General features: G+C 35.3%; 1 protein-coding gene across 2 annotated transcripts in view; it reads right to left on the bottom strand.

Moving 5' to 3' along the window:
* Positions 1-12500, bottom strand: part of Sb (Stubble) — a 114018-nt gene that overhangs the window by 16838 nt on the left and 84680 nt on the right. For both annotated transcript variants that reach the window (XM_067105165.1, XM_067105164.1), the window contains exons 2-6: positions 10701-10820; positions 5546-6041; positions 4914-5158; positions 3362-3554; positions 1322-1619 (exon numbers count right to left, since the gene is read on the bottom strand). In XM_067105165.1, the coding sequence (XP_066961266.1) occupies positions 1322-1619; positions 3362-3554; positions 4914-5158; positions 5546-6041; positions 10701-10820 (1352 nt within the window). The remainder of the gene's footprint in view (positions 1-1321; positions 1620-3361; positions 3555-4913; positions 5159-5545; positions 6042-10700; positions 10821-12500) is intronic.

The following is a 12500-nucleotide window of genomic DNA, read 5'->3' as shown; positions in this document are numbered from 1 at the left end:
ATTTGTTTAAAATGATCAGGTACTGAATGGTATCTGATTGCTTTAAGGAGGAACGCTACTGGCATGGGTAGCCTAACGCCCTTGACGTGCCCAGGTCTTTGAAAGTAAGAAAATGAAAAAGTAAAGATAAATAACAGCACCTTTCTATTATAATAGTAAATAATATCACATGCAGAACTGATCATCCTAAGAAATTCCAACTAAAATATAAGATATGGTAGTCTGAATACTGTATTTCTTATACAACCCACTCTGCAGAAGAACACCAGTCTATAATTATAGCCGCTTGGATGTCATAACCCGTTCCGAAATATTAAGAAAAACAAGAAAAAAGAAAAAAAGAATGAAACTCGCAAAAGAACAAGACTTCCATGGCTCACCAGATACCTGTAATTTACCCGAGCAATGTTGCATGATGATAACGATGGTTACGACCATGATGCAATACAACCCAGGGGAGGAAGGGTTGGGGGAGGGGGGGTGCAACTGAAAGGATTTATGAAGAATGCGGGTACGTGGAATCTTCATAAAAAAAACGATAAAAATATAACGGGAAGAAATGCAAAGGAATGAGAAAAATTTGAGGAACTGGAAACTGTATCTGGATGCCTGGGGGAAGGAAGTGCAAAGGCAAGAATTTATGAAAGACAAGTGTGCATGGAATTTTTTTCTTAAGTAAAAAATTGGCAACGGGGGGAAATATAATGGAATACGAAGAATTTATGGTTCTGGCAACGGTGAACATGTGTTTTAAAATGAAAGAGCAAGTTTTACTTATGAGAGACAGAACTAGAGAGATTCTACTAAAATCAAGGAAATTGCGAACAATGAAAATTTTCAGAAACTCGTTTAAAATATGGAATACTCTGGATGAAGTTAATCTTAAAGAAGATACAGTCTGACTTGGAATTCCGGCACAAACTTGGGCTAGAAATGATGATAGTACGCTATGAAAAATGAGGACATGTCACTACTTCAAACTAGTTCAGTTATGATGATTTCCATTCAGTATGGAAAAATAATGAATGAAAAGATAATAAACGGTATAAAAAATCGAACACACCGTTCAGAAAATGATCCAGTATTTTCGAATGTAAATAAGACAGAAGAGATAACAAAGACTTCGAAACAAGAAGAGGCTGAGAAAGACGAAGACCGATTCCAAGACCATTACGCCGCCGCGCTGGGGGCGATGACGCAACACCATTTGCAGTCTATCAAGGACAGGAGAGAAAGTAAGATTGCGAGGGGTTGTGGTGGGGGCGGGGAGCAGAGACAGTACCAGAGGAGAAAGTCACTTCAGAAAGACAATGGCATTTACCTGTTGCAGGACGGAGGGCAGCCTGCCGTGCTCCGATAACCTGCCCCAACCCGTGACGGTAGCAGTCTCCCCGATGAGAAGGTCATTGTTCCCGGGGAGGCAGATGGGCGAGATGTGCTGCTGGAACTCCAGGGGCTCGTCCATCTGCACGAGGGCCAAGTCGTACTCGTACGTGAAGAAGTTGTACTGCGAGTGCACGACCTTGCTCTTGACCGCCCTCTCGATGTACGGCATCGGCTCCAGTACGGACGAGAAGTCGTACTCGCCCACTCGGATGCGAATCTGGGACAACAGCAAGCTGTTGTTGGGTTGTAGAGAGGGAAAGTAGAGTGATTCATGAGTATAGTATGTGTCGTGAAGGAAATTTTCGAAACAGTGTTCTCTCTCTCTCTCTCTCTCTCTCTCTCTCTCTCTCTCTCTCTCTCTCTCTCCATCGTGATGTTTGCTTAAGCGAAAACTTCACAAGATCAAGAGACTTGAACTGTTTGATAGATCTGGGTTAACTTCTTGAGAAGTGTTTGCAGTCGGTCATCAGTCTGTTTAATCTGACAAATGAGAAAGTTTCTACTTTTCCCATTCGTGATCCGACTTCGCTTATTGGCAAACAAAAATGAAGAAAGTAAGTAGAAATCAAATACTAATCTTCAGTAAACAAAATGTTGATCGTGATAGTTGCTAAAAAATAAAAACTTTAAAATAATAAATATACCAGATTAATTAATCTATACAAATCATTTTAGGCACGACATAATGGGTGAACAAGATCAAGATGTAAACGGTGATGGTGCTTTATACAGTCATTCCTGGGCTATCATGATACAAACTCAAGGTTCAAAGCAAATTTAGATTTCATCATAGCTCTGACTCAGTCATTCATCAAGAAAGAGTAAGGAAAACAGAAAAATGTAAATTCTAACAAAACCTTTCTTCTTAGCGAACTGAACCGCCGACCAATGATGCATTAAGCAACGCTTTATTCCCTCAACCACACAAGACATGAAGAGTTGGCTACTCCTTCAAAAGTTTGCGGTTCATATAGTCAAGGAACAGGCAACTGTTAAAATATTTTCGTGTGATATTGCGTCCTTATAAGGAGGAAAGCTTGAATTTGTTCCACAGGTAAGAGATTCTACCCACAAGAATAACAATAAACAAGTAAGAAATGCGCCGAAGTTTCTTCGGCGCAATCGAGTTTTCTGCAAAGTCGCTACAGCGTATAATCAAGGCCATGCGAAAATAGATCCATCTTTCGGTGGTCTAGGTATAATGCTGAACGAGCCGCGGCCCATGAAACTTTAACCACGGACCGGTGATGGCCTATCCTATATCGCTGCCAGAAGCACGATTATCGCTAACTTTAACCTTGAATAAAATAAAAACTACTGAGGCTACAGGGCTGCAATTTGGTATGTTTGATGATTGAAGGGTGGATGATCAACATATCAATTTGCAGCCCTCTAGCCTCAGTAGTTTTAAGATCTGAGGGCGGACATAAAAAGTGCGGACGGGCAGACAAAGCCGGCATAATAATTTTCTTTAACAGAAAACTAAAATGATTTTGATGACGATACAAATAAGGAAAACTGTAGAGCAAAATACGAGAATTGTGATGACAATAACTGGTAACGCAGAACTGGCCGTTAATATTAGAATATAAAGAAGCAAAGCTAAACAAAAGGCAACTCAAGAAATAGGTCATATCTATTAAAAAAAAAAAAAAGGCTACCACTACGCAAACTGAAAGACTGGGAACAAAACGTCCATTCATAATGAAAAGGATATACTAACAAGGGGAAATTTATGTATCAATACTAATTTTTATGGCCATTTACAAGAAGAGGAGGAATAACATAGTTATGTATTTGTTGATGAGTAAATATTTAGAAAAACACCATTCAGTGTACACTTTAGATGGCACGGCTAGCTGTTAACCAATTACAAAATTAATGAACAATGAAGAACATACATCAACTTCAGTAGAAAGTTAAAATAAATGAAATACAAAAAGAAAGGATCAAAAGTAAATACTCAGCCACTTACTCATCAACGCAGTGGCCAGCTGTGGCTACCCACTGCTTATTGAGTAGCGCCCCTCCACATCGGTGGGTCGAGGAGAACCCGAAGAAGCTGGTCCTCCGGACTGACACTTGCCAGGGCCACTCGCCGAACTTGGCGTTCGTGCCATTGACGATCCGCCCCTCCGGCTGCATGATTACGGATCGCACTCCACATTCTGGAATATTTGTAATAGAAGTTAAATCTCTCTCGCTCTCTCTCTCTCTCTCTCTTTATAGATTTATTGATAAATAAGCACATAAATTCGTACGGGTAATTATGCAATTTCGGCACAATTCTATTTCCCACAGATAGGGGTTTTCGAAAGCACTTAAAACACTTCTATCTTATATATATATATATATATATATATATATATATATATATATATATATATATATATATATATATATATATATATATATATATATATATATATATTCTCTTCAGACAATCCAAACACTGTGCCATCGTCCAGGCATTTTGCAACTATTAGTCTCTGTTGGTTGTCAAGTCCAGAGATCCATAGCAGGCCTCCTACTCTCTTTCACACCTTACCACACATAGTCTGCCTTAGACCAAAGGCGCCTGCTGATACAAAGTCGGTTCTGAACTAACCCAACCTCCCATTGCACGCCTAAGCTCGATGTTCTCCATACAGGACCACACCACCTCAGTAAACTCAAGTCCATCTTTAACTATATGTAAAGGGTTTCCTTCTGAAACAAAAGGTTCTCTCTCTCTCTCTCTCTCTCTCTCTCTCTCTCTCTCTCTCTCTCTCTCTCTCCTGAAGTATTCATTAACCAGAGTTTCACTGGGCTGGTCTCGTTTCACTCTACTGCATTTTAAGATTGTTTTCGGGTCGCTGTGCCACTGAACGCCTAAACAATCGTAAAATCGTTAATGCATGGAGTGAAAAACACTTGTAAATCAATCTCTCTCTCTCTCTCTCTCTCTTTCTCTCTCTCTCTCTCTCTCTCTCTCTCTCTCTCTCTCTTTGTATATGTGTCTGTGGGTTCTGTACGATCACTGGGAGAGGTAAAATTACAGAAAGTTGGTAAAATTTCATCAATGTTACACCGCTCCTTAAAAATAATATACTTCTCGTATAATTTTTTTGCTTTAGTCTTACTAAATGGTTCAATATTAATAGGTTCCATAGTGGCGTTATCACTGTAGTCTCTGATGTGGGTATCAGTATCATTATATTTGCCAGTATCATTATTCTCACCATCGACATCACTGTATCTCTGTGAATCTCTCATTAGCAAAATACTTGGTAAATAATTTCTAAGAGATACAAAGGAAACTTCGACAAACACAGGAATGGAAAATAAACGCATAATGATATATAAGTAGAGAATGCAGTGATGACTTAAAAAATAAAAGAAAATATCTAAGATCAATGAGAGGGAGACTCATGTCTCATAATCTTAAATAAATTACATCTTTTTTTATCATTTTTAAACTGATCTTGTTCCGGCACGGGCTCTTGCTCCTAACAACAGTAGCCCATAAACAAGCTTCAGCCACTTACGTTGGTTATCGTTGTGAGCGTTGCTGGCCACGGGACCAGATGGTACCGGCGTGGTTGTAGTTGTTGTTGTGGTAGTAGTGGTTGTTGTTGTTGTTGTGGTCGTTGTGGTAGTGGTAGTGGGCTTCTCCGTCGTTGTTGTAGTCGTGGTAGTTGTGGGTTCGCTCGTAGTTGTAGAGGGTGTAGTTGTTGTTACTCTGCTTGTGGGTTTTTCAGTTGTAGGCCACCAGTTGACTGGCTTTGTTGGTCTGAGGGAGAGAGAAAACGTTGGTCAATTACCTCTCTAATTAATTTCTGGAGATTATCTCTGTAAATTATCTCTGGACATTGTCTTTTAAATTATCTCTCAAGATCATTTAATTAATTTATCAATGAAAGTCTCGAAAAATGATTTGTGCGATTAACAGCATACACATTACTTTGATCAAACTACTGTAGAGCAATGCAGTTTAGTCATATTAGTTGGTTGTTCTATATTAAGCTGACTATATACCAGCACGGACACTAACCTTGCGGCGGCCCTATAAGGGTATTTAGGTGTTAAAGGGTATAACATTGCCTGGTGTGGGTCTCTGGACTTACCCAAAAAAAAAAAAAAAAAAATTAATAATAATATAATAATAATAACGTCTTACTTTGTAGGCTTTGGCGGTCTGGTAGGCCTCGATGGAGGTACAGGGGGAGACACAGATATCGGAGGCTTTTGGGACCAAGTCGATGCGGTCTCTGCCGAAGTAGACGCCTCAGTGGTAGAGACGGGAGGCTTCTGGGGCCTCTGAACGCTTATCGGCCTCGAGGTGACGACGGAGGGCTCCCCCGTCGAGACGAGGGGCCTCACCGTCATCGGCCTGGGGGTCGCGGTGGGTTTGGAATCCGAAGGCGGAAGAGCCAGGCTGTCGTTCTTAGTGGCGACTCCGGGGAAGAACGAATCGCCGTCCTCGGGGACTGTGGACTCCGGGGAATTCAGGGAGTTCTCCTTATCGTCGTGGACGCAGCAGGAACCGAACATGAAGCCGTCCATGCACATTCCGACGTGCTCTCCGTTCGTCTTGATGCACTCCCAGACGAACATGCAGACGCCGTCTCTGCCCTTGGCTCTGCATCCCTTGTGAGAGATCTTGTTGTACGAGTCTGAGGAGAAGAATGCCAGTTTAATTTAATTCATATTTTTACTGTTATATATAACTTTATATATAGCTACTTGTATGAGAGTCTCATGTGGAGAAAATACCAATTAATATTTTTATTGCTCTGTACGGTTTTTTATATATAACTATTTGTATGAGAGTCTCGTGTGGAGAAAAATACCAATTCAATTAATATTTTTATTATTGTTCTGTACGGTTTTATATACAACTATTTGTATGAGAGTCTCGTGTGGAGAAAAATATCATATTAATATTTTTATTGTTATATATATTTTTATATATAACTTTGCATGAGTCTCATGAGTAATAATCATCAGTAAAACTTTACTAATAGCTAATTCAGTCACCGATGACTAAAAGTTAGCTTTAGGTCACTGACTTAAGTCACTGATGCCAGATAAGCTTAATATGTGGCCGAAACCAAACTGATAAAAGTAAGATAAATCAAAAAGGATATGAGTGACGTTACATGGAGATTTTATGCAGTCTGAAATCAATTATAATGAACCATTATAAAAAATAATCATCAAGGGAAACCAGCACTCCATGAAAGAATTTGACTTTGACGCGGCATGGTAAAAAGTATGATGCTTCATACAATACATATATATGTATATATATATATATATAAGAATTTTTCAAGGTAGTTTTGCAGTTTCTTTTTTCTTTCTTTTTGTTACTATCACGTAAGGCATGTCCTACCAACCAAGAGGCTTTTTTTTATACATCTTATCACACTAGATTTTGTGAGTAAACATAGAAGCGTGAATTTGTTTTTCTTTTTTTCTTTCTTCTTGTTTTTCTTTTTTCTTTCGTTCTTTCTGTATTTCTTTTTTCTTTCTTTTATCTTCTTGTATTTCTTTCTTTCTTTCTTTCTTTCTGTATTTCTTTATTTTTCTTTTCTATATTTCCTTCTTTCTTTCTTTTTTTTTGATTCTACATTTCTTTGAAAAATCTCATGCCTGAACGTCAAATATCATCATTTTACGAGTTATTTCTGGTGCTGGGAACTGCGATTACGCTATTGAGGAAATTGTTGTCAAGAACATGACGTGAAACACGCTTCGTAAAACACCACTGTTAACACATGTAACTGTAATGATAAGAGTATATTATATCGTATTATAGCCTACTAAGAAATATTCTCTTTCCTAGAAAGCGTTTTCTATCTGATACACTCTAAAAATGATCTTCACGAGACTCTCACTATCTCATTGGAGAAGAAATTAATTTCTTATACCTTCTTCCTGCGTAATTTTTGTTCAAGGCTTCTGGGTCTCGTTATTTATATCGTACGGTTTCTATTTCAGAATTTCTCTTCGAGTAAAGATTCTTAAATAAAACTCCAGGTGCATAAATTTTTAAAAACCGTCTAAGCAGATCCATTTCTGTCCAAGGATATTCTATACCCTGTTCCCTCCAGAAGATGATTTGTTCCCAATCCAGAAGATGATTTGTAAAATGCATAAAGAGGCTTATTATATAAATGCACTGTTCTCTTAACCTTTGCCATCCAGGTCTAAAAACTCCAATCCACTGATTCAGTTTCAGGGCCAAATTCATAAATGTCCCAAAGCACTCATTTCTTTCAAGGAATCACCATCAAATAAACATGTGTAATATCTAGGCCTAGTTTAATGGAAAAGTTGCATACATTTTGAAAACCCTGTTCAAATACTTTACATTTTTCGCTTCTTGTCTTATAAAAGTTTTAAGATTATTTTGTTACGATAATCCAAATTCTTGTCGTTTTAAGAAAATGGAAATGGGATCGGGAATCGAAAAAACATTAAAATGCTAGGAAATGAAACTGCATGCTCATCAGAGAGAGAGAGAGAGAGAGAGAGAGAGAGAGAGAGAGAGCTCTCCTCTCCTTCTTAGCTGTCAGAGGCATCATCGCCAGTTACTGTTAAACTTAAACATATTAAGGAAAATGTTTTTTTTCCTATTTGACAAATATAAAAATCTCAATTTTTCTGAGATTTATCGACCGTCTCATCTGGGCAATTAAGCTGCAGTCCATATTCACACCAACCAGTAATGAGAAAGTGAACGATTCCAGATTCAGGCCACAACGAAAGCAATGGGAGCGCGGCCTCAAAACAAAAGTCAAAAAAGGAACCGAAGTTTCTTCGGCGCAATCAAGTTTTCCGTACAGCCGCCTAAGCGTATAATAAAGGCCGCCGAAAATAGATCTATCTTTCGGTGGTCTCGGTATAATGCTGTATGGGCCACAACCCATGAAACTTTAACCACGGTCCGGTGGTGGCCTATCTTATATCGTTGCCTGAAGCACGATTATGGCTAACTTTAACTTTGAATAAAATAAAAACTACTGGGGCTAGAGAGCTGCAATTTGGTATGTTTGATGACTGGAGGGTGCATGATCAACATACCAATTTGCAGCCCTCTAGCCTCTGTAGTTTTTAAGATCTGAGGGAAGACAGAAAAAGTGCGGACAGAATAAAGTGCGGACGGACACAAAGCCGACACAATAGTTTTTTTTATAGAAAACTGAAAAAGTAGATTTTGTGACGGGAAAAGTATCGAAATCACAGTGAGTATGTTCCCGACTGGCAAGCATCGTTTTCTTAAACAAATAAAACTAGTGTTCAGTAATTAATTGATCACTGATATGATAAATAGATAAACGATCTGTGATATGATAAAGATAAACAAGTCAGAAACAAAAATATTATTATTATTATTATTATTATTATTATTATTATTATTATTATTATTATTATTATTATTACAATTAATAATAATAATAATAATAATAATAATAATAATAATAATAATAATAATAATAATAATAATAATAGATTCACAATTTCGTGAAAAACAATCTGAGTAATAAAAATCCACAATTATATAGTAAATATATTACTATGTAAAAAATCAAAGACTTTCGAACACCTGAACGGTGTTCCTCATCAATGTTAACGTTAACACTGATGAGAACACCGTTCAGGTGTTCGAAAGTCTTTGATTTTTTACATAGTAATATATTTACTATATAATTGTGGATTTTACTCACAATAATAATAATAATATAATAATAATAATAATAAACCATGACTACATTTTATGCTAAAAAAATAAAGGCGCAGATCTCCGTGAAATAAGGCCTCATGAAAATTCAAATTGAAATTTGCCAAAACACCAGTTTGATTAATAAAAAAATTCAAAAAATACAAAATCGATTCATCAACACAAATAAATAAGCAAATACAATATTTCATGCTAAGACACTAATAGAGCCGTCAAACAGAGCCTCAAAAAAGTTGAAATTGAAATTTGCCAAAACACTAGTTTGATTGGTAAAAAATTTTAAAAATACAAAAGCAATTCATTAATACAACCTTGAAGAACGTAATTCAGTGCCCATGAATCAGCAACTGAAAATAAATCGAATTAAAGCAATAAAATCAATTCACAATCTGAGCCTGCCAATGTTTAGAATCACATCACTTAAGGACATCTTCCGTTACCTTTGTTCAAAATGCGAAGATAATAGAAAAAAAACAATCCAGAAAATGTAGCTGATATAGAATGGCTTCACTCAATCACCTCCTCGGTTACAATTGTTTAAAATGTGAAGAAGCAAATACAAAAAAAATAGCAATCCAGAAAACGAATCTAATATTTAGTTTCATTTTCCGTGACTCGACTCTATTTTTTTTTTTTTTTTTTTTTCATCGTTCGAATAACGACGGTGATTAGAACTCCCTGATTTATATATCTTCTCTCCGAAAGAGATGACGTGGCAGATCCATTCTGGGTCGTGTGTCTTCTGTTTGCTTGCTGCTGGTGTAATCTTAACGGAATAAATTCAGGTTTCACTGGCATTAAGAATGAGGTGCGCGAGATACAGTGATTACGTTTCGTGTCACCCTTGATTTTTCAATCAAAAACGTGCTGTCTCCCTAAATGTGATGATGGATATACTACATAAACTTATTGAGTTAAGGTTTACTTTTTGATGCATATTATGCGTTCAGGTACATACATACATAGATATACATACGTATAGAAAATGGGAAAAAAAGCACGTTCAAACGAAGATTGTGCCATTTTTAAATATAATAAATTAAATTAAAAATACTTTGAACCAGGATGGGGCTTGGAATGTTTCTCGACTGATACATATACATATACTGTATATATGTATATATACATATATATAATTTATATATATATATACATATGTATATGTATAATTTATATATATATGTATATACATAATTTATATATATATATTATATATATAATTCACTCATTTACCTACAGTTTTATCATTGTATTTATTAATTTGTTAATCTAATTTTTCTTTTCTAATAATTGCTCTCTTCTTTCCGTATTACCTATTACACTCAGTTACTTTTTCCTAATCAACACCATATTCTTTTGAAGCCTGAACTTCAAGTAAATGGCCCCTGTAGGACTGTTCCTTATGATATCTTCTAAATAATAATAATAATAATAATAATAATAATAATAATAATAATAATAATAATAATAATAATAATAATAACACATACACTGGCCATGCAGAACATGTGGAGAAAGATAAAAGTCAGTAATATACAAGTAACGAGTCTTAATTTTTGTTTGTTTGTTTCTTATATAGTCTACTCACAATAGTTATTGGTGTCTATGGCTCTTCCCTGCGGCCGAAGATGTTCTAAGTGGGGTGGGAGGTCGCCGGCGACCAGAACCCCCCAGATAACGAAGCCAACAAACGCCCATATACTAGGTCCTGCGGAGAGAGAAAACGGAACCATTAATACTAATAATAATAATAATAATAATAATAATAATAATAATAATAATAATAATAATAATATATATATATGTATATAGTTGTTACATCATTAAATATATATATATATATATATATATATATATATATATATATATATATATATATATATATATATATACAGTGAATATATAAATATATAAATACATATATATGTAAATTCATGTAAAATAAATAATAATAATAATAATAATAATAATAATAATAATAATAATAATAATAATAATAATAATAATCCTTTTAGGAGTTATTGAAATGCCAAGGCATTATTTTGCAGGTGAATCGCTTAGTGCATAAAGTGACGCTTCGACGAGCTACTTATGAGCATTTCAAAGAATATTTAACAGCTAAAATTGTGTCAATTTTCTGCACAGGGATCACATTTTCGAACCGGTACCTTTCTTTCTTGCTGGAGCCACGCCTAGTAAGGGAATTATCTACGATACAAGTGAAACAATACAGAAAATAATTATTTTCATTTCAAAAAATGTTAATGAAATATATACTATATCTATGTATATATAATTATAATAGCCACAATGCCCTCTAAACTTTTCGAATTCTTCGTGCTTTTTTGGATACGCTTGTCACTGCAAAGCCTTAAGATCTAAGTGCAAGAAATTGTAGTGGTTGTGATGTCCGTTCGCGCGACCGGACATCACCACCATTTCAATTTCTTGCACTTGGATCTTAAGGCTTTGTAGTGACAGGCGTATCCAAAAAAGCGCGAAGAATTCGAGAAGTTAAGAAGGCATTGTGGTTATTACAATTGCATATGTATCTGGTAAAAGTGACCAGTAGATTCTGCACACACACACACACACACACACACACACACACACACACATATATATATATATATATATATATATATATATATATATATATATATATATATATATATATGTACTCATATGTATATATTACATATACATGTATGAGAATATTGACATATTTAATTAGGAAAATTAATATAAGAATAAAGGTAAGTTCATAAATAACTTTAAAATTTAAAAATCCATTAAATATTGCGTCTTGAAACAAATGATGCACAGATACGTACTCAGAAATTATTATTATTCATAAATATGATTCTATAATGTATTAACCACAACTTAAAAAGATCAGCGAATAATTTGACAACTAAAGAGAAGGAAGTTTGCGGAGACCGAAATATTTTCAGTAACATGTAGGTGAACCTGTTTTAATATAAGGATTTTTTTCTAATAACTGATCTCCTCTTTCTGTATTTCCCATGACCTTCTGTTGCTTCTTTCGAATGAACACCAAATATTCTTTGGAAGCTTGAATTTCAAGTCAGTGGCCCCTGTGTCCGTGTTCCATATGAAAGGGGTTCATATTCTAAATAATAATAATAATAATAATAATAATAATAATAATAATAATAATAATAATAATAATAATAATAATAATAATAATAATAATAATAATAATAAATTTTCAAAGCTTATTCACAACAACTTCAAAACAACACAGAATGCAATCAGACGCAGACATCACACACCATGATAGATTCACATAATGTGTCCTTGAAACTGCTGATCAAGGTAATCTTTTATTAACAATCTTCCAATCGTTTTCATATAAATTAGCCTA

Source organism: Macrobrachium rosenbergii, chromosome 6 (assembly GCF_040412425.1).
Source record: "Macrobrachium rosenbergii isolate ZJJX-2024 chromosome 6, ASM4041242v1, whole genome shotgun sequence".
Lineage (NCBI taxonomy): Eukaryota > Metazoa > Arthropoda > Malacostraca > Decapoda > Palaemonidae > Macrobrachium > Macrobrachium rosenbergii.
Note: the sequence above shows the minus strand (reverse complement) of the source record. Positions and strands in the feature narration are given on the sequence as shown.